This window comes from Sinohyriopsis cumingii, chromosome 5 (genome assembly GCF_028554795.1).
Source record: "Sinohyriopsis cumingii isolate HCF-2022 chromosome 5, ASM2855479v2, whole genome shotgun sequence".
Lineage (NCBI taxonomy): Eukaryota > Metazoa > Mollusca > Bivalvia > Unionida > Unionidae > Sinohyriopsis > Sinohyriopsis cumingii.
The window spans coordinates 122,525,521-122,550,003 of NC_142965.1; the positions used below are offsets into that span (position 1 = coordinate 122,525,521).

General features: G+C 35.7%; 1 protein-coding gene across 3 annotated transcripts in view; it reads right to left on the reverse strand.

Annotated features, from left to right (window-relative positions):
* Positions 1-1,095: 1,095 nt before the first annotated feature.
* Positions 1,096-24,483, reverse strand: part of LOC149800106 (uncharacterized) — a 39,283-nt gene continuing 15,895 nt past the window's right edge. Inside the window, exons 4-5 of one of the 3 annotated variants that reach the window (XM_089959694.1) lie at positions 3,451-3,525; positions 1,096-1,234 (exon numbers count right to left, since the gene is read on the reverse strand). In XM_089959694.1, coding sequence (XP_089815820.1) covers positions 3,482-3,525 — 44 coding nt within the window. In that variant the 3' untranslated portion in view covers positions 1,096-1,234; positions 3,451-3,481. Of the gene's footprint in view, positions 1,235-3,450; positions 3,526-6,458; positions 7,475-15,505; positions 23,506-24,483 lie in introns of those variants that run through there. The other 2 variants (XM_089959693.1, XM_089959692.1) reach the window with 2 other exon arrangements.

Genomic DNA, 24,483 nt, shown 5'->3' on the forward strand with positions numbered 1-24,483 from the left:
AAGGCATTTCAACAAAATAATTATCTTTTTTCTGCATTGTGAAAGTACAGTATAGATTAGCAAATTGTGGGACCGTCATCCAAGTTTAAAGCATCCTTTTTAATTTTCTCGGTGTTTTATACGTAATTGCGAGCATTAAACAATCGCCATTTTATAATAGGATCGTCTGGAAATTACATCAATTCCAGATTCTTCTTCGATCTTATTATTTATGTACAGATGAAAGAAAGTCCGAGTTCCTCTCAAGATGTCTTATTATTTTGAAATTGTAAAGAGTGTTCAGTGGTATTTTCATCTTGTCACATGTAAGTTTGGATGACTTCTATTCATCCAATCTAACTACGAATGCATCTGTACCTTTTAAACATTTTTCGATTTAAAATGAAATAAAACAAGACTACAAACGTCATAATCAAGAGCAGTCAGGCATTATTGCTTTCTGCAGTGGCATAGATACAGAACTCTTTTTATTTTTTCTTCTTTCTTATTAAGTTATATCCTGTAAAAGGCATTATGATGGACATCATCCTCATAGTTTATATCCATTGAAGACGAAATTAAAAAGAAAATAATTTTATAGTGTACATGAACAGACTGAATTTGACAGTGAGGCCTTTCAAACTGATCCGAGTAATGGTGATAACTACCTTCAGTATAAAAGAAGAAATAAATAAATAAAACAGTCAACCAATATATTCATTATTAAGATAGGTAATTTCATGCCTAGCAAAATGGATATTATAACATATGGTAATAATACTAAAAATCAACAAGGACCTTTTTTGTCCATTCTGTTTGCCAAAATAGACATATGATGGCAACATGGTATTATACTTTATTGTGGAAAAGCACAATACGGTTTATAATTCAAACGTTTTTGTGGTTCACTTTAGACAGGATTCCATTGGGGTCACATATTCTACTTGTTTGTTACATTTGCTAGGTATAATTGTCAAAATCAAAGATGGTTCGTAGATTTGCCCAAAAGGTGTTTTATGCAGGACAGTTGGTTGCTTGATTCAGGTTTGATTATTTACGTTAACATTGAATCAGTTAAAATGAATCTATTTCTTTTAATTTCAGCTTTCATTTAGGTCGTGTTTATGTGCAGTCGTATGAATGTGACATTCCTGGAATATGAAATGCCTTGTTTCCGTTGTTCGAGTGAATGTTGCTGATTAAGATGCTGAAAAACATGGCAATGCATCCATTTTACAAGACTTCCTGTATGATGCTGAAAATAAAACACAATCGTAATGTTGTTAATGTTAAAATTCTGACGTCTTTTTTTCATTAAATATTGGATTAAACTTATCCGTGAGTGCAGACTATACATTTATGCCACACATTTTTGTTTGGATTTGAAAACAGCACAAGTTTTAGTTTAGACCTGTGTGACAATGGTGACGTTCTAACTAAAGTTTCAGAAAGATTTAGTAGCATTGTTAATATTGTAGGATTATAAAATGAACATGGAGGAGGTAACCCGGATCGTCATAGATAAATTACATCAAGAAATCCAAAATGTGCTACGACATCCATTTGTTTTGTGCCGTGTTCTGCTAAACGCTCGTGTTATTGATAAACCCTTCTTCAAAAAGGTGCAGCGTATGGTTTCAATCTACGACATCGACTATGTTTGGGGTCAGATTTTTAAGGATCTACACCGTGTATGTACGGTTTTCAGATTTGTGGAAGCTCTCTTTAGGGCGGGCTATAAAGATATATCAAACAGACTCAATAGATATGCCTCAGAATTCCAGGGGCAACGTGTAATATGCAGTGCTGTACCATGTACAGTGGAAAAGCGGGGAGCATTTCTTTTGTATCTAGCCAAACTTAAGCGTTCAATTTATAACGGAACTGATGGCAATTTCGTTGAATACATGTATAGTCGCATGAACCCAGTCCTGTCCAAATATATCCCACAAGAAGGCACAATTACATCTGACATGCTTGTTTTAACGCTAGCTGTGATGCTAGACTCGTCTATTGAGAAACATGAACTAAGAGTTCAAAGACACGATGTTATGAGCAAACTGCAGAAGATTATCCCCAAGACTCGCGATAAATGCATTAACTCAATGTTTCTATTTTCACGCATGGCAGTCGAATGTGCACTAGTGGAAAAATTTGAAGAAGGCGAGAACTGGGTCAATCTCGCGTTAGGACATGGTCATCGTGTCGGTAACTGTGTTGAAAAGGCAGACATGTATTTTCGCATTGTAAATTTCTACCACCGCATGTTTGAACGTACGAAATCAAAATATGCTCTTGAACGTCTACTCGATTATGGAGAATGCGGAATCAGATGGCTTCAGCAAGAGGAAGATGTAGTTCGAAATCAGTGGCAAAGGCTATTTCATCTTCGCATGGCGTTTGGTTTGCTAGGGATAAGTAGTGAGTATGGAGAGATAATGCACCCATTTAGCAGCTCTAACGTGGAGCTTGCTTCACAATACTTGGAAAATGTCTACAAAGCTCGGATAGGTATAGAAAAGAAAACGTTGCAGCATTACACTAAGGCCTTGACAAGGTTACAACATCTACAAGACCAAATAAAAGAGGGAGATGTAGTTGAATCTTGTGATGAAAACAGTACAAGAGGAAAAGAACAAGTCCCTACAGTATCTGAGTATTTTCAGGTCCCATCTCTTTCTGGTTCTGAAGCGATAGACGTTGTAGGCATATCTGAGAATATGTCCTTTGGAGATGAATTTAGTGATGAAAACATTACTCGAGTGAATGAACTAGTCCCATATGTATCTGATTATCCAAGTCTTTCTGGTTCTGAAGCCATGGTCTTTGTAAGCATACATGAGAATAAGTCATTTAGTGAACAAACTGTTCCAAGAGCACTTGAGGAGGAGGAGGAATTCAGCAATTACACGAATCCAAAATTGTAACTTAGCTTGATAATGCTTGCATTGCAAGAACAGAACCTATACAAAACCATACGGACAAAGAAGACCAGATCAACTTTGAATCCTAATTGTGGAGATAGGTTTTGTTTCGAGCATTGCAGGGAGATTTGAACAATAATATAAAGAAATAACATGGAGGATAATTATTCGAGTTGGATATAGGCCTAGTCTGATCGAATCAAAGAAAGACAAGACGGTGGCTCTTCGCCATAAAATAAGATCTTGGCAAGGTTTTAAGGAACATACTTTTTGTTGCTCTAGAACGAGACACAAAAAAGAGTTTGACTTGTTGAAATGACACTTGTGCTGGAGAAATATATGCAATTATAGTTAGTTATCTCGGAGGGATAGCCTGTGAATAAACAAAGTAATATATACCCAACTGGCTAATGGTATAGTTCTGACACGTTGCTGTAATTGTAAGCATAAAAACTGACTTACAAAGAGAAAGATCACAAATAGCCAAAACAACTGAGAAAAGTTACTTTATATAACAAAAAGTAAGGGAAGTGTCAACGATACTAACTTTGTGTCTCTGGCCTCTGTACCTTCATGTTCTACAACGGACTTCCACTTGGTCTTGATGAGTATTCTGTAATTTCTGCAATAAATGCTTCAAATAACTTATGTTTATAAAGGGCATAAATGTATGAAATATCTAATTCGTTTGATACATCAAAGATCGATACATTTGTTACAAAGTGAAAAACAATAGTGAAATTTAATGCTTGAATAGCTGCCAAAGTAATAGTTTGTCTGACTATCTATGCTGTAGATATATCTTGTTATATCTTGTCTCTACGTTTCTTCGTCTGTCTGTCCGCTAGCATCTAATTACGTGAATGTTTCTCTCAGAGATTTACTGTTATGCTGGCTATCGGCCTAAACGAATCTAAGAAAATAATCACATAACCATATTATTTACATACAGCTCGCTTGCCGATATATTATACATATGCAGATTCGCCTGTGTAGATTTCTACTCTTTTGAATGAATAGAAAACAAGAGAAGCTTTGATTCGAAGAAATAACTCTTCATTAACATTTACACTGAATTTGCACAAGTTTGGTCACTTTCTAAATGGCTTACAACTGGAGTTATTGCATCCAGTTAGCAACCTGCGCATGCGCTGATTGCGAGCCCGTTTGAATTTGATAATATCCAGTCCTATATAGGATACATCAGATACAATATTTTGGAAGCATAACCAACATTGGCTTAACAGTTGTGCTGGATGCTTCTAAAATCTGTGGAAAAGCATTTTTGACTAATTTAAGTTTCAAAATATGAAAAGATATATCTTTTTGCTTTGGAACGTATTTGATAATGGGATATAATGTAAAGCAAAGCCTGTGTATCACACTTATTAGGGTTTCAAGTAGGACTGAAGAGACTAAAGACGTGAAAACATTTTTAAAGTCAATGCTTTACATCCCGCTCATAAACTAAAATTATTCTCACTGAAGAAAATCAAAAGAAAATACAGCGTTTATAAAATATAATTAAAAAGAATAATACATTTCGCAGAAAAATCATGACGCATTAATTTTCTTACGCTATTGACTGGTCGTTTTGTGTCACATGTTTACAAAATTTAAATCATTGAGAGTTTAAAGCAGTGAAGCAATATATTATTTATTTATCTACAGCATAGATAGTCAGACAATCTATTACTTTGGCAGCTGTTCAAGCATTACATTTCACTATTGTTTATTGGTGGCCTAACTGATACACGATATACCTGTTCAAAAATTAGTGTTAGTGAATATTAAGCAAATCAGGATGGTTTTCAGCCATTTAATCCAGGATGAGAAAATAACTATTTAAAAATTATTCTTATAGTTGTTGGTTCTTTCTATATATGTTTTTAAAATTTATTTATATATCAATCAACTGTAGAAAATTAATGATATTATTGTATTTGTCAAGGAGGTGTGACTATGTAACACATACAATTAGAACTTTTTACGGCTCTACCATATATATTGACGTGTAATACATAATGGCAGAGGATCAAATTCTAATCAAAACCAGAAAATTCAGACTAATGGTTCAATTTTTGGACAAAAGAAAACGCGTGGTTCAAAATACCAGTATGTATTCACATACGGCACCTGTTCAAAATGTCCCAGATAATCTAAATAGAGACAGAACAATGGACATGATTCGAGGTTTCCACAAGGGTTACAAGTACAGGGACGACTGACATCGTAAACGCAGTTTATATGTGGAAACACGGAAGAAGATCTTATTACCAATCGTTGTTTAGGATGTATAAGGACTGTGAACATCGCTAAATGAATTGGAACTATTGCAGCTCTTGTTTCTAAGTAACGATATTATACTTTTTACTGACACTTGGACAAATGTACTCTCGGAAGTGCATGTTCCAAATTGTATCGTTTTTCATTGCATAGAGTTAAAACAAACTCAGCTAATACTCAGTCTGGAGAATAAGTATTTTGTTTCAGGAGCTCAATGCAAAAATGTGCATAATTAATTCCGTCTGATTCTAATGATTCCTTACGTGCTAATATCTGATATAACGATATATGCGTGGTGGGTTGGATGGGGTGGGGTTGATGTGGGGGTGTGTTCACATTATTTTAAAGACTTAATTAGCATATACCACCTTGTTATTTTAACATGAAGCAAATTCTTGTATTTATTGTGCGGATTCAAAGAACTAATAGAATGCATGATATTGTAGCATACGATAAGAAATTGCCAGGCATAATGTTACCAGATCAATTCATGCATCGAACATCACGGGGCAAAGGTCAAGCAAATTCCTGGGATCATACACGTATACAGGTTCGTAAAAACATCAGTTTGAAAAGCTAATGAACGAGGTGCGAGGATTCTGGTTCAGGCTAATTTTCTATTGTAAACATGATAGGTATAAATCGATTATGTATGATGTAATCGGTCACAGCTACCTTTGATTGATTAATTTCTTATAATCACACAGAGTTCTTATTCAGATAAGTGTGGCATAACATTTAATATGAAAGTAAATAATTACATTTGTAATATTAATAGTTATGAGAAATAATTAGTACTTTTAATGCAAAATATAATTGAAAGCCTTGTGCAGTTATTGAATTTATTGATAAATTGTGTCTCCACCAAGCTTGTCAGAGAGGATTGTTTGGAAATAATGAAGTATGTGACATTAATGTAATGCATAGGACTATCCACTAATCGATTGCGAAATTCTTATATGTAATTAGTTCGGTAGCAAATGGTCTATTTAGAAAATCCCAAAATGCCTGAAAATATGTATAATATGCACATTTAATTTCGAATCAAGTTGGATTTAAAAGTGCACGAAGAGAATTTTATGAATGTCGAAATGTATGCATAAAAACAAAAATAAAATAGAAATAATGCATTCATTTTTTTTAAACCTACGTATGTATTAGATATCGGTACGGAATTTTATCTGAGCAGTGATGCACATTTATGTTCTATTTAGAAGGAGCCTGTTCGCTACCTTGGCTGAGGATGCAAATAAGAAAGATATCATCGAGAAACATGTACAATCGAATCTTTATTCCTTGAAACCACAGTATCTTATCTATGCAATGTATTCAATGTACAATATTACATTAGTTATCGCATACTGACCATGAATTAATTCACTTTCTGTTGTGTCAAGTTCTGCGACAGAATTACAATATGCTATATGTTGTATGCTTTCATGTACACGAAGATCTGTCCTTAAACTTCCCTAGTGTATTTGAACTACATAACTAAGATTAATGTTTTCTGTCCATACACATACACACACACATACACACACACATACATACATACACACACATACACACACACACATACATACATACACACATACATACACACACATACATACACAGACACATACATACACGCACATACATACACACACACATACATACACACACATACACACACATACATACACACACATACATACACACACATACATACACACATATATAGTGTTAAGAGTTTCTAGTAAATACGATATATATATGTGTATATATATATATATATATATATATATATATATATATATATATATATATATATATATATATACTGCATTAACTTTAACTTCTTAACATTTTGTTTCTTTTATTTTCAGCATGTGATTCTAAATTATAGAATTCTTCTTCTGTATTCATTTTCATTGCATGTATTGTCTGTTAGTAATTGGATTATCGATGGCCTTTCAACTTAGCAATCAAATAGTAAATGTTTCAATGAGTTATTTGTTGATATTGCACATGGTTAATATTTCTGGCTTTTGAAACTGGAAATACCGACTTAAAGAAAACTTGCATATTGTTCGAATTATATATTTGTCTATGTCTGTATAGCCATACAGTCAAATCAATTTAACAATAAATAATGATGTACATTCACCATCCATTTTTCATCATGTATCTATCCGTCATTGTATCAGTATATCTGTACGCATATCTTAGTATCATACACTTTCAAGGACGCATGGAAAGTGTATTAAGGCATATCCGATATTGTGTTTTTCTCACACTTCCTCCTGTACGGACAATAGAAGAAAAAAAAAACAATCTAAGAGACTTTTTCAATTCCGACAGTGAAGAGCACGCTCTATACAAACGGTGTAAAAAAATTAAACTACTCTGGTATAAAATACGTTCTTTTCATTAACTGACCAATTAATCCTTATATTGTACCATGCAAATTGAGACCTGCCAAAAGAAAAGAAACAAGATATACTTATGCAAATTTAAAACTCGATGGAAACATGAGAATGTCATAAGAAAATCCGTATTTTTACTGCAGCAAACGTTCTGAACTAATTAGAATATTTCAATCCCATGAATGTGAAAATGCTTCTCCAGTTTAATTTAATTCCGTATTCCTTCCTGGAAAGAATGCATTAATATCTAATATTTGCGAGAAAAGAGTGAACCAGGTACATGAAAATAATTTCGAAAGAACTTGATACATTTAATTACAAAACTCGATTGCTGAAATGCTGCTTAACAGAAGACTGAGGCTAAGCGTAAATCTAAAGCGGCTACACTTGTAATGAGTTGCTGTACGCATAACCACGTGCACCTTTACACAGTAGTTTGAATGCAAAACTTGATATAAATGAAGAATATGCCATTGATAGAACGTCTTTTATTGTTTGTGTCGAAATGCACTGTTGCTCAGTAATGATGATTGTTTTTATCCTCGATTTTGTTCAACTCATTCGCACGTTTCCGGTGAAGCACGTGGACTTTTTCGCAAATTGGCACTATAGACTGTTTATGGGAATAGTTGCTGGTTGGTCCAAACAATAGATAGGTATAACGGTGCTTATACCCTTTATATGCACTACAATATATATTGAATGTGGAATAGGACTGGGAGATATAAAACCGTTAAACGTTTGATTTTGTTTTGACCAATCACAAATCAAATTACTTTTGAAAGCTCGTTTCTGATTGGTAAACTCAGTCGCAAACTCAAATTCTTAGTTTTACAATCTCCAGACTAGGGTTTTTATGCATGTGCCACTGGAACGTCATGTCATTTCGGACGACCTCTATTTTAGTGTTTGTCATGAATGTTTAACAAGGGAACAATCTAGCAATATGATCAAAAATTTTATTAACCAACCCGTTTTTGTCTATACATTTTGCACACGCTCAGCCTAAGAAAGTTAGAGAACAAGAAAATCGTTATAGGAATCACTTTTATAAGCATTAAAAACATAGTCAATCCCTGTTTAACTAGTATGGCGAGTAAATTAATTAATGGGTGTTAATTTATACTTTTTGGGTGTTTCACCTGTGTGGTTTGGACATTTATATTTTCAACATTATCCTTCATCGCTGAAAAAACAACCGCTTGTTTCAAATTATTATTTCTTTTTCTTCTTCTTCTTCTTCTTCTTCTTCTTATTATTATTATTATTATTATTATTATTATTGTAGATAGTTGGTTAAGCTCTTTTGGTCCATTGGAGGAATATATTTAGAATGTCTTATTATAAAACTTTCCTCCATGTGAAACAAATTATACAAGGATCTTGGCATTAAGTTAAACTGGTCAAGGTTATCCCTCTTATAAGGTACGATAAGGCTTGGGATGATAGCGTTCTATGAGGAATCACTAGAAACAGCGATCAGCTGCTGGGAAAGATACTGGTCAGTACAAACAACATCTGGGACTGGGCTAAATACAAAAAAAAAAAAAAAATTAAAAAAAAAAGTTTTCCATAGCAGACTTATTATAATAATAATAATGAGGACTTTGTATAGCGCCTAATGTTTAGAAGCTCTAAGCGCTTTACAAAATTAGACAACACCTATAAGATAAGAAATATAATAATATTATTACAAAAACAAACAACACGAAATTAGAAAAACATTATTTTAAAAATAAAAAACATGCTGAGAATATTTCAGGTAGGAAACATTATTAGGTCTTTAAGTTTGTTCTTGCTGTCGAAATAAGTGAGTTATGAGAGCCCTCTTGGATATGATCACTGTGTCTTTTATTCTAAGTTCAGTGGGCAATTCATTCCACGTTGCTGGACCCTGGTATGCAAAAGAACGCTGTCCATATAACTTTGTTTTCATAGTGGGAATAATGAGTATACGATTGTCAGAAGAGAAGCGTAAGTATCTTGCTGGTGTGTACACATGAGTGAGGTCAGATAGGTATGTTGGACTAGAGTCCGACAGTGAAATGTAGCACAGAGAACAAATCTTGTGTTTGATTCTGGATCGAATGGATAGCCAGTGTAGGGTACAGAGCAGCGGGGAGGTGTGCTCTGATCGTGGTACTCTAAGTATGATCCGAGCAGATGTGTTTTCAACATTTTGAAGTTTCTGGAGTAGATATTGAGATTAACCAGACAGAATTGAGTTACAATAGTCCAGTCTTGAAAGTACTAATGAACACACAAGTGTTTTAGTGGCATCAACTGAAAGATATTTGCGAATTGAGCTGATGTGTCTCAGCTCAACATATACAGCCTTGCATATGTTCATGACTTGTTGGTGCAATGTGAGAGTGCTGTCTAGAGTAACACCTACGTTTGGTACTGATTGTGTGAATTTAATGTTGACGTTGCTGATATTTATTGTTTGAGGTAAAGGACGTGAATGAGAAAGTCTTTGTGTTGTGATCAGAATTTGGCCTCAGTTTTATCATCATTCATCTGCAGCTTGTTACAAGTCATCCATGATTTCACATCAGAAATGCACCTCTCTACACCTTGGATGGTAGCATCAACTTCAGTTGGGTGGCTAGATTTGTTTATCTGCGTGTCATCAGCGTACAATTGATGAGACACTGGATGATGATCTATGACACTTGAGAGCGACTGAGTGTACAGAATGAAGAGAACAGGTCCAAGAACAGACCCCTGTGGAACACCACAACATAGATCAACTGGATTGGAGTGCATTCCATTTGCAGATACAATTTGTGTCCTGTTGACCAAGTAGGACTTGAACCACAGTAAGGCTGTATCATGAATCCTAAATACATGCTGGAGACGGTGAAGTAATATATCATGGTCTATTGTGTCAAATGCTATAGACAAATCAAGGAGGGTGAGGACTGTAATCTTTCCGCTATCTAATGTAGAGAGAATGTCATTAACTACTTTTAGAAGAGTAGTTTCAGTACTGTGGCAAGGGCGATATGCAGATTGTACATTGCTAAAAAGACTGTTTGAATTTAGATGAGATACAAGCTGGGATAGAACAACCTTTTCTAAGATTTTTGAAATGAATGGGAGATTAGAAACTGGGCGGTAGTTCTTTAAATCGTTATGGTCTAGTATTGGTTTCTTCAGCAGAGGCTTTACATTGGCAGTTTTGAAAAATGATGGGAATTCCCCAGATGAGAGAGAGGTATTAATAACATCAGTTAGTGAATGCAATACTGGATCTAAGCACTCAAGCAGCAGTAATGTTAGAATTGGATCAAGTTCACGTGACTTTGGTGCAATCTTCATCACGATTGTACGTACGAAATCCATGGAGACAGGTTCAAATGCTGCTAATGGTTGCCGCTCAAATTCTGTATCCCAAATGTATGGTGAGGACGAGTCAATTGAAATTGTGATGTCAAGCTTATCTCTAATGGTTTGTACTTTGTCACGGAAGAAATTTGCAAACATGTCCGGAAGGTCGACTGGAGAGAAGGTAGTTGGAAGTGGTGTAGATTTGTTCCTTGACATTCGCTTGTTAGTAATCTCGAAGAGCTCTTTGCAGCTGCAACTTTCCATGATCTTAGTATTATAGTGGGCTGATTTCGCTGCATGGACTATATTTGTGACATTCTTCTTAGCGACTTCATAGATTTGCTTATTATACACATTACATTACTAATAGAGCTAATTGGTGGCACATTGAACAGTGAATTCACCGATTAAGAGACTGCATAATAATTAAATTCAATTTTCACATCGGTTTCTAAAATGAAAGATAGAAATGTATTTTTTTTGGAATTTATCACAGCTGACAAATTGACAAGGAATGAAATAGAGCGAAAAGGAGATTCTAGGCGTGATAAGAACTATTCCCCTAATATACCACTGGTAACTCGGATAGGTTAACTCACAACCTTCTAAAGTGTGTATTAATAGGAGGTATAAAACTTCTGTGTATTCTATGTATTTTATTCAACAGATCTCTTAATGAGAAATAAAACATTCTTGTTCGCTGGATAAAAGTTGATATTACAAATATGCTAAAAACATGGCAAAAATGATTCCACCAATTATAAACCCGTCTCTTCACTTAGCTGTGTATGCAACCTCGTGGTCATTTTCAAACATTTAAGCAATTAGTTAACGAACATGATCTAATTAACAAAGATCAGTCAGGCTTTTCTGCAAATCACTCAGCACTATACCATAGTATTTGTGAAGCACTCGATCATCGAGAGTGTGTGTGTAATATTTTACAGTGTATCGAAAGTCTGGCATGAAGGTGTTATCCATAACGCTAATATCTAAGGAAGCGAGGCGGATCTGACTACTTGGTTCATTAACTATTTTTCGGAAAGAACACAAACTGTTGGTGAGAAAACCACAGAGTCCACGATTAACTCTGTTTCAGGAAGGGTGCTGTTGAGATGTCTTGCATAAATCATTGATAATCTTCTTAGTCTCATCAGATATTTTTACGACGCCATTTCTCGTTAGCAATATTTCCAATGTACACGTAATGTCGACCTAGAAACTCTATAAGACCTGTCAAATAATGGCCGGTAAGCTTCAACCTAGTCAAACCTGTAGTTATGTTTCTTCAGCAAAACGAATAGCCTACTCTTTCGTAAATATAATCATAAACATTTGGGCCTTAAACTATTTAATGCATGCACTTGAAGCCTACATATTGAAAATATGCTTTAGAAAAATGCACAAATTAGGTCTATTTTAGAATATACGGATATTGTTTGATATGGACGTTCAAAAAAGATTGGATGAACGTTTAGATAGATTAGTGAGATTTGAGATAAAGGCTAGCAGGATAGTCACACGTCTAACCAGACGTTCCCATGAACGCAATATCTGCCAGAAATGCTATGACCCTCCGCTCTCAGAAAGAAACAAATCTCACAAACTCAGCATTTTTCACATAATTAGATATAATGATTCATCAAGTTATTTCAATAACTGCTTTCCCCCCCCGCCCCCCCCCCCCCGATTGGTGGGGGAAACGACCAGATACAATTTAGGAAATCGATAAAACCTTTCGATATTAAAATTCCAGAGTTGAAATAACAAAACAAATCTTTCCTTAGCTCTTCTATTCTCATATCTAATACTCTATGTGAATATGTTAAGCTGGAAATCTATTTTGCAATAATTAAAAAGTATATCACCCAGCTGAACAACAGCGCTCCTTCTTATTTTCTGGTGATCGCAAATACTATGTTACTCAAGTAGTCTCTGAAACCGACGTAGCTATTCAAAAGAGATCGGCACGACAACCACCTGACAGTCAACCCCTTATGCAACTGTTTGGTAGAATCCTAAAGTGCATATCATTAAAGTTTCATTTGCATTTAATGCATATTTTAAAGGCAAATTCCAATAGTAAGTCTTAACGAAATGACTGCCCCGATCATTAATTGGCATACCTGAACTTGCAACTTAGCAAACGTTTAAAATATATTTTACATTTTACAAAAGTACATTGAGGATATGACACGTTCTAACTAATGATTTGAATTTAACTATCAGCACACCTATTTTTGTTGCTGTTGTTTTGGTTTTTTGGTGGGTTTGTACTTCTGACACTTACCATGTTTGAATGATTTGAATCGCTGGATTTGTATTGATAAACGACTTATCTAATGTTGTCAGATTTTGTAGTCCGGCCCCTTTGCTTAATTTAGCTCCAAAATAGGTGTAAGCCATAATTGCTTAGAATATCGTTTTCTGTTCAAATTTTTATACTTGTACAGAAGAAAGCACTTATTGAACCATATAAGCACGAGAAATAAATAATACTAAAATGGACGAAATAAACAGAAGTCGAAGTTAGTCTTGAGCCATAAATAACTTCGAGTAAAATGAATAATAATTTGATTTTATATATATATATATATATAAACAAACGGAAAATAAGATGTTATTCTCATTTTTGTATTTCTGCGAATTACTTATGAAAAAAAGGATTTTTGAACGAATTATTAGTATTCAGGTTATTAGGTATCTACATTAGTTATATTAGAGGTTAGGGATTAGATTGGGGGTGAGTCTTGGTGTTGCGCTGGAAATCTTTCTCGAGAATACGGAGCCTGGAAGATTTGGCCACGGGATAGAGATGCATCATTCAGAACACGTGCACAATAAGTCACAGTGGGAGGTGGGCAGTATTCCACTCATGAAGCAAGAGAATATGACGGTCGGGTGGAGAAAAACTATTATGAGAACATTCAAATACTAAGACTTGACTTTTGAGGTCATTTTGGAGGCAGATAATGAGAAGGATTCTGTTAAAAAATATAACATATGTCTGTATTAAAAAAAAGCATCACATGATAGATCAAATATTACAACAAAAGAATAACAAAACAAATTTATTCTGATAATATCACAACAAAAATATGCTAATGTTCTTCATTCTGATAATGTCACAACAACTCGACAGAGCATGCCAGTTAATCGACGATATCACCACAGCACATCAATTAGTCGAGCTCATGTGGATACAGTCGCACATTGGAATCTCTGGCAACGAAACAGCAGACAAAGTTGCAAAAACCAAAACTAGGAGATCAAAACTCTATCAAGCTTAACTATAGCTCTACAGAAGCAATAAGCTTCGCACAAACATAGACCAAACATGGCAAGATTTTTGGAACTCCTCCACAAAAGGGAAAAATCACCATGAAACCCCAAAAACATGTAGATAGGAACATACAGCTACCTATGGGTACCTATTTAGAACAGAAAACCATAAACAGGATAATAACTGGAAAAACTAAACTAGCAAGCAGTTTTGGAAGGTTTATAGGACCCAAACCAGCAACCATTAACTGCTTTAACTGCCACACCACCGAAGATCTACACCACGTATTCAATATATGCCCAAAATATCAACCCGCTCGGAAAATATTTATCAAAAACCAAAAAGAGATTGGATTAACACACACATACCCAGAGTTACTTATGGACTCTAATAAAAATAAACAATCAGCATATAAAAATATAAATCAATTCATAGACTCAGCAGGACTTAGGAACAAAATATAATTACTATCCCCACAAAACCAAAAGACCCAGTAACTAGCTAAATAAATGTAGAAGCCACCACATAAAAAACCATAACATATCATTCAATTTTATAAAAGTATTAATAAATAATTCACTTACGAAGCACCTATAAAAAACTAAGGAAACCGCAAAATCGGATGTCCTAGATGTCCTTAACGAACCGAGTAATCAGCTAGGATTCCTGTCCTAGATGTCCTTAACGAACCGTGTAATCGGCTAGGACTCCGGTCTCTTGCTAAATAAAGTATAAATAACATTCAATCTCTAAAAACATCAATTAATAAATAACTTAAAGAGGTAATATCTAAAAACTTATAAATAACATAACGTAGGAAACACACCCTAAACACCTCGACTAGTAATACCATAATAACCTTGAAAATCTCTCTTCATACATGATATCTACTAAGAACCTCTATAAACAGCATAGAACATCCACCCTCCTTTTAGAACATTTTGAAAAAAAGAAAAAAAAATCTCGAAAAAAAAAAAAATCTCGAAAAAAAAAAAAAAAAAAAAAGGCAAATGCAACAAGAAACCAGCGATGTAAAGCAAGCAGGACCGTTCCCGAGCTCTCCTTCCCACTAATGACAGCCAACCATTCAACTGTAGGGACCTTTATGGACCCACAGATTCAGGCCAAACTATCAGGGTTCCTTAAATCTATAAAAGCCTGGGGGAGATGGCACCATCCCCTTCCCCAGGAACAACTAGCAGGCTACGGTGCAGTCAGAAAAAAGTGGCACATGCACAATTGTGCGAACGCTACTATAATTAAACTCAACAACAAAAATGTCACAACAAAAATATACTAATGTTTTTTATTCTGATAACGTCACAACAAAAATATTTTAATGTTCATATAATAAATAATGTAAGTAACATGTGAGAAAAAAATTGCAGCGTATAGCATATAGTACTATAAACACCGACACACGTAACGCTGGACATACTAATTTTATCGAGCATCTTCACAAGGCAGCTTATTATAACCAATGTCACAGACGAAGAACCAACTTTTAGTAGCTAAATATAGTTAGACATTTCGTTAAATCGTGCCTTTTACAACAGTGTGCAGCATTAACGAAGAATAATTCCTTCGGAGGAATTGGATGAAGAATAGAATTTTAAAAAAAAGAGAAATAGAGGATCTCAAATGGGTAACGATTTAATATTGAATTTATGAAGCGAGTTGAATAATGTCCAGCTTTTGCGAGCCTTAAATCATAAATTTAATATTAAATCATTACCCATTTGAGATTCTTTTTATCACATTATTTAAAGAGTTTCATAAATTTAATATTAAATCATTACCCATTTGAGATTCTTTTTATCACAGTTTTCATTCAGTAGAAATTATTGAGATAGAAAGAAGAACGAATACTTTCGTTATTCTGACACACTCTGTACCTTTGATTTGTTGTGCATAAAAAATAGTCCCAAACAAAGTTGAAATAGTAAAAGTGTATTATACATTTTTGATAACTATTAATCAAAGAATAAGCGTCCATCCAAATAAACAAAACATTTTACAAAAGACAAAACATTTGCCAACAGAAAGTGTCCAATGCGTGTGATGTCACATTGTCTGATACGGCGCTCACAACTAAACATTACATCGTTGCGATATTTTTTGTGAAAAGAAGATTACTGGATGCAGAAATATCCATATTTACTTTAATGTATTTGTGTCCGGATATTTGCAGTATTTGATTTCGAACATTAGATTGTACAGAAGAAGTAAACAAATCTTTTTTTGAGTAGAATTTGCCGCGTAAATATGCTTGTGGATGGATAAAGTTCCGTCAGTTGGGGAGACCGGTTCATGTCTACATTCTTCTGTGAACAAAGGTGAGTTTAATTACTTCAGCAAGTTCCCATTTAAAACAAGTTTGTATATAGCATGGATTCCATGCTAAATATATAACGTTCGTCCATACCCACCCTCGCCTTCGGTATCATCTTATCAATACCGGTAGTCATGAACGGCGTATGGGGGTGGCAATTGGGGCGACCACCCCAGGCCCCGCTCTTGAGCGGTCCCGACGCTTCAGGCCTAAGGTCGTCCTTATGAGTTTGTCAGACTATATTCTCCGGAAATTGGAAACGCTGCAACAGGCCGCACGTAATGCACGCAAAGTTGCGAAGTCAACTTAGTCAGCTTCGTGACGCAGTTAACAGGTGGCAGCACAGATGCAGACAGATCCAGCCATTTTCTCAACGCCACTAGCGGACAAAGGCTGTCCGATAACTTGGATGTCAGTTTTTCAAATTTTCGCAGGGTTGAGTGGGAGCCGTTGTGCTAGGCGGGTGATGTCCCGTCTATCTCTAGTCTATGGTCATTCCTGTCCAGGTACCCGGATTATCGATACTCTGCCCTCGCTCCCCCCCCCCCCCCGTACTCCTAACGCCGCCTCTGCCGGTAGTTTTACTTGTTATTGTTCTTGTCTTAGGGTTTTTGCCATTTTCATGTTATGATATGTTATACATGACATAACAAACCCCTGTGGGGGTAAATTTGCAATATTGAAACAGAGGAGACCAATTCCCTTTTCCGAATAAACAAATGGCGGCCAAAAATGTTCAATGAAAACAAACAATTCCAGAAGGCGGGATTACAAAAAGTTTTCCCCACGATCGCAGCCAATCAGTTAAGAGAATACAGCACAATAATTTCATGGGCTTATTTGAACCAATCAGAGTCATACAAAGTAATATGTTCACATGTATAATATAACAAATATTAAACTATATACACTATAGACATATGTACCGACTATGTGATAAATAGAGGATCTCAAATGGGTAATGATATAATATTGAATTTATGAAACGAGTTGAATAATGTCCAACTTTTAAGAGACCTATTTATGTCCAAATTCTTCTGTGAACAGAGGTGTTTATTTACTTCTGTAAGATAACATTTAAACCACGCTTGTATATACGGTGGATTCTATATTTCTGTTACAGATATACCAACCCTCACCCACTCGGCCATCAAATAAGCAATACCCTTAGTTTTACTTCTTATTGTTGTTCTTGTTTTATAGTTTTACGCCATCTTTCTCATTATGATATTGTTATACATGACATAAGAAACCCCTGTGGGGGTAACATATCCATATCCAGACAGCCGAAATAATTTTTTCTCAATTTTCTTTCGCGAGTCGAGTTCAGAAATGTTCATTGAAAACAAACCATTCCAGAAGGCGTGGTTAAAAATGTTTTCCCACGATCCCAGCCAATCATTAAAGATGATACTGCACAATGATTTCATGGGCTTATTTTAACACGTGGTAATATCAAAAATATAAAACTGCACATACTATAGAAAAACTATACCTACTATGTTATAAAGATTAATACATGGAATACATGTACACACGTACTTGGATAGATATGTAATACACGCTTATTTAGGGACGATCTGTACACAATGTCTAAAAGTTAATTATCTGTCTCTGAATAATTGAATATCTATATACAAATTATGCTTATGTCGTGTACACCGGATATAAACTGCATTATAATCTATAGTATACATATATACTATAAAGATTTTGTCTAGTAAACACTTTCAATGCAATTCAATGCATATTTTTTAAATGATTTCACTATGCTTCCGTTTTGCTAGGAGCAGTAACATAAACGCCAGGTCAGGTTGGTAACCTATGACATTATCGGTCTGTATAGGCTCTCTGTCTATGGTGGTCATTTACCCATGTAAGATTATTGTTAGTACACCACCCAATCACGAAGCAAATCGAAAGTATATAAAAAGACCGTTCCCTCGCATTAGAATCAATTAGTGGTGCATGGTCGAATGACACAACATATATCATTTTCAAACTCATCTACAATTAGTCGTACATGACAGAATGTCCGCAATAAAACTTTAATTCAAACTCAGTAAGTTTAGAAGGAATGTTGTCACAGTACGCTGAAGGATTTCAGTTAGGCTGTTCAGTTTGGCAACGCGCAGTGGCCGGTAAATAGCAGGCTAAGAGTTGCCATAGCGCTTAATAGATCAAGGTTAATATAAGCTGGGTAATTCGGAGTGGTCAGTGTATTATACCCAAGTTATCGGTCAAATACGGCTCTTGAGCTCCAGCTGACGGTACAAATACCTGAGCTGGCACGGCTGATGTTTGTTCTTTGTATGGCATAGATCGCGTAATCTGCCAGAAGTAAACCTGAAGCGACCTGATTTTGTTAACTCCAAATACTGGGATTGTGTTTGTGGCATTCAATCCGTGTTACGTGACCACTAACTATTGTAAATACATTTTACTTGATCATTTTAATGTACATATGAAACTCAAACTTATTTTTGATATTTTCATTTATTGGACTCCTATAATGCAACTATCAAGGTTTGGCTTATAACTCTCCATGCCTATGGGCGGACCCACCGGACAAAGTATCGCACTCACAGCCTTGTAAAATTCAACAAATTATTTATTTCACTACAATACAAATTGTAAATGTAAAATGAAGGAAATCGATGATCTTGCGAATTAAATCCAAATTAATTCTAGAATTTCAGACATATTCTAATGAATTCAGTTTTGAATAAACTTTAGTGGAGATCCCGATTAAATCTAAAGTGCTGATGTGCCTGTTATGGTCCGTGTCTTGGTGATGTGCCAACAGTCTTATGTTGGATCAAAACAATACAATTCAAGAATATATCCTTATTTTAAATTTCACAGTAATTCAAGTCTCTGTTTGAATTAAAGCTAATCTTTGAAGAGCACTTTGTATTTCCAGAGAAGAATCACTTGATTTGAATAATTTGAATCAGTAAAATTTCATTCCAAAGGTATTTATGGATACAGCAATAATACAATTGATTATGTTAAGATCTTGCTTCACGACTAAATAATGTTTCCAGTACAAGATTATATAGTTCGCTACTTGACTTCGAGTCACAATTAGCATGTTCTATAAAAAAATATTACGTAATTGAAAATAACCTTCTAGAAAGCTCTTAATGGTTACAAAAAATATCTTAGTTATAATTAGAAATCTATTACTAACATTAATATATAGACTGTGTAATATGTCAGGTAGGACAGGTAAATGTATAGGGGAATCCCAATAACCTAGACCTAGTCCCAAATAAACATGTTCCCTCTGTTAATAATGATTCTGTAAAAAAAATACTCATGCACATAAAGAATAGACGGACTACAGTGATGAAACTGAAGTTCCTGTGAAACGACATCTATCCACAGCCACAAATAGCCGATTTGTGTGGTCAGTTAGCGAGATCATCCTAGTTCCCTACACTTGACATGCCCATGATATTGACGGATTAAAGTAGATACGCATGGCCCTAGAAAAAACGGATGGTATTAAAGCATGGTGAGAATTTGTTTGCTTGACTAAACGCCTAAGGTCAGAAGTTTCCTAGGGCTCTGAGACCAACGCCGTCGGCTCACTATGCATGTCTTCAGTGTTAGCAAATCCCTTACAGAGAGAATTCAATAGTTTTTGGATCAACGAATGCAGAAAGTGTTTGAAAGACTAAAGATGCTCTCTTAATTGCAACAATACTTGGCCTTCATGTTTTTAAATTTCAATTAACCATCGACACGAATGAGTCAGACTGTACGCAGCCTATGTGCCATTCTGTCGGATGTAATATGCGAAGAAGAACAAGTGACTGCATACGGAGCCAGGATTCTGATCAAAGCTGAGTGGCGGTATTGTATGACCAGAAAAGAGCTCCTTTGGTGAACTTTATTAAACACTATCGCCAATAATTACTCGGAAGATACTTCCTGGCTAGAAGAAATAGCATGGCCTTAGGAGGACTCGTACAAGGAAACGAACCCGACTATCATCTGGCCATGTAGATTGACATATGATTTTAATACAACTTTGAATATCAGCACAAGTTTGGTTACCAACCCAATTCCGACGCTGTGAGTCGTGTACTGTACAAACAGTATGGCATAAAGCAAAATGTAGACATTTCGAGAACGAAAATGTATGTTCAGCTTAAGCATTGGATGATCCCACTCGATTACCAGATGACGTGGCAAAACAGGAAGCATCGTCATACAAAGACCGCGAAATATCCTTGGTGAAAGGGCATCACATTGAGCATGAACAGATATGATGCAAAGAGATTATAGGCTTTGTCCATTCAGTCAGACCAGAGTGGACTAACCGAGGTGTCATCCAAAATTTGTTGGTCTATGAGTGGTGTGAGGCAAACTCTTCAAGAACTGCTTTTCATGTTTTCATGCTGTTTTCTTTCAGGGTATTGAGAGGCGCACGGCTACATCCTGTCATAATGACGCACAACTGGACATTTAGGTGAGATGAAAACCTTATCAAGCACCAGGACTGGTTATTACTGATCAGAGTTGCAAGGCTCTTTGAATCAATGGGTACCGTCCCATGACGTATGTACTAAACGGAAACCCTCAGATGAAAAGAGTGCTGTCATAAGTACTGTCCCACACAGGAAAAGAATATCTGTTAATATTCAAGGCCTACATCCATAGACACAAATTTACAACCTATATATTGTCGTTATGGGAGATTATTTTATAGAATGAATGTAAACTATAGCTATTCCCAATCACGAGATGATCACAGTTGACAGGGTTCAAGTGTAGAAGAACCACATCACGCGGTTTGGCGTGGCTAAAGCTTCGCATTCTGTCCAGGTCAGACAATTTAAAGAAACCGTTTTTCAAAAGATATACAAACTCCTGACTGCACAAAAGACTCGCAATTCGCCTTTTCATGCGGATGACGATGGCGCTGTCAAATGGCTCAGTCGCACTCTCAAAACCATCCTCAGGACGTTTGTAAATGACCACCATTTGCATTATGATCTTCACCTTCCCATGCAGTGATAGACTACAGGTAGTCTGTCCATGATACCACAAGATTCACACCCAGTACACTTTTGCCATGTTACGGTTACAATTCTCCTACATGTTATTTTTCAGCGTCTTTCGGAAGCCCCACAGCACCATCTCCAGAAGGAATGCTACCATTTCAAGCTTTCACGGAAATGTTTGAAATCGCAAGTACTACTGAGTTTTTGGTGTGGTCTCTGCTTTGTTCAGAAAAAAAGCTTTCCAATTCGAACTATGTTAGAATGTATGATAATGGGCGTAAATACGTCATTCACGTGGATAGACCGAAGTATGTCGAACATAGAAGACATGTATGAGAAAATAGTAATACGTTTCGCAGACAGAGGACTTGTAAAAAGCTTAACTCGAGGACGGTAGCCCTAATAAATTTGGAGACGATGCTCCTGAAGAACGAATTTTGAGAAAGTATTAAATCTTAAATTTTCTCTTGGGTTCTCTGACTATGCCATATCAATCGAAGCGGTAAATTCTCATGAAGTTAAAAGTCTACCTCTTTTATACTTCCTTGTACAAAACTGCTTCTTTTGCCTTTATTTTGTGTCCTTTGTATGTTCTTTGAAAGATCATGATTATTTGCAGTGTGGAGGAAATAAACGTTATCTCCATAAAATAGAATGCACACGGAAGATATCCCTGTGACCTATGTTAGGCCACATTCACCACAAGAGCAGACTTTCCTATTCATGCGAAACATAGGCATCCAGAGACTATGCAGTCTCTTTTGCAGATCTTGGGCCGGATACTGATATGTCTACTGGTAGGATTCACCCGCCAAAGAGGCTGTTTAGGAAACAGTGGTAACTCAAGAATTGGATCATTTTGAAAAGGACTTTATACTCCAACGTATAATTATTAGTCAGTATTGTCAACACTTTTGTCAGGTAAGCAAGCAGCATAAGATCACAGCAACAAAACAAAACAACCAGAGAGTCGATGCAGCTGCTAGTCTGCTGCCAACAAATCTACGCGAAAGAGAGTCCTTATTTATGAAACATGTCACTTAAACAAATACCAGGAACACGGCTTTTTCGACAAATGAAACATAACTATCTTCTTAAACAACTTGCGTTAGCAGGAATTATTTTCTTGAACTACTAAGGACAACATGGACTGTTAGGTCCATAAAGAAATTCTTTCCACGCAATGTTTTTGGTCATTCACCTGAGAAGAGTTGTAAGACAATCCAGTGCAGACTTAAAACCACGAGAAAGTACACTGTACACAAGTATAATGTAAACTGTAGGAGACCTTAAGGGAGAAATGGGTAAGCAAAGATAGTAACGAAAACCACACATTAGACATCCTGGGAGGAAAGAAGAGAATCGTGCAGAAGACTCAAAACGGGTAGGGTTATAGCATCACATTCCAGGGTTAAACCCGCTGACCATAAATGACAGAAAATCATATACTGTAGATTAGAGAAAAGATTCAAATATGAACTGACTACAAGAAAGACCATTACATGTAGATAATTAATTCAAGAGACCGGATAAATTCCGAAGAAGTTGCCGTACGGTGAGGGTAACACACGTTTCGGATTGTTTACTCTTACGGTAATCTCGTCTTTTTTTCTCAAGAAGAAGACGGAACTAATATATGATGAACCGGTACAATATGTGTTCTTCGGCTGGCAAAGAGATTTAGAGCTTTCCAGCAGTCTCAGGTCGTATTTATGATCTGTATGATCGGTATGTTTGTAAATCAGATGTACAAAAGTTTTGAATTCATCTTCGTCATCTCTCTGAAGGCTTTGGTTAAACATAATCAGGCTGTACACGTTGTAATAGGTGGAACGGCCAATGACGAGAGATCCGTTGCGATATTCGACGTCACTTCCGACGAAAGACAAACTCGACTCTCTGTTCCAATGGAGAATGGTAAGATAGCTCTCTGGTATGTTATGGCCTGGGAAAAGACAAATTAGAGATTAAAAAAATAGCTAAAAATGCAAATGATACACATTCACACAAAAAAATCAACGCAAATCACTCATTTTCAGTAAAAAAAAATATTAACAATTGATGGCGGTTGAAAATAAAACTGCTGCATCCCCGACACAAATAGAGGTAAAAATTAATATTCGCTGGTTTGCATTATGTAGGTTATGAAAAGTTTTGTTTTTATGAATAAATTGTATTTGACTTGTCTATGATCAGGGTGATATATCCAGGGACCGACAAATTTTTTAAAAAAATTATATTGTCCGAAACATAAAAGTACACGTCAGCCCAATTTACAATAAGTATCTCCCAAAAAGCAACAATATGACTCATATGAAACAGTTGGCTTCAAAACCAACATTTGACATTATTATGTGTCATCAACAAGAGTCATTCTTTCTAAAATATTGGAAGGGTGTCCTTGGGGAAAAATAAAGAATAATTCATGATATCAGTTTCAACAAAGCTATATGACTTCAACATATAGTATCATGGGCCAGTTGAGAGAGCCGACAGAACCAGTGGTCTAGTGTTTAGAGCGTCCGCCTCGGATACGCGAGGTTTCTGGTTCTAAGACTGTACTGTTGGGCATATCACACGTCACATATCAAGTTTAACAACGTTAGTAAACCGAAATCTCCCACATTAAGGCTGTAATGTTGGGCATATTACACATCACATATCAAGTTTAACAACGGTAGTTAAGCGAAATCACTAACATTAAGGATGTAATGTTGGGCATATAAAGCACTTATTTTAAGTTTACAGTATATGGTTTTGGGACGCTTCACAGCGTTTGTGGTTTCATAGGGATGGTGATGTTGTCGTGAAACGGATTGCTCACAGATACTTTCATGTGATTGGCCGTATCGGTTTTAATAGCTTTGTAAAAAATTAGCATAGAAAATAAACTTAAGAAACTAATAAATAAACTTCTTAGAAA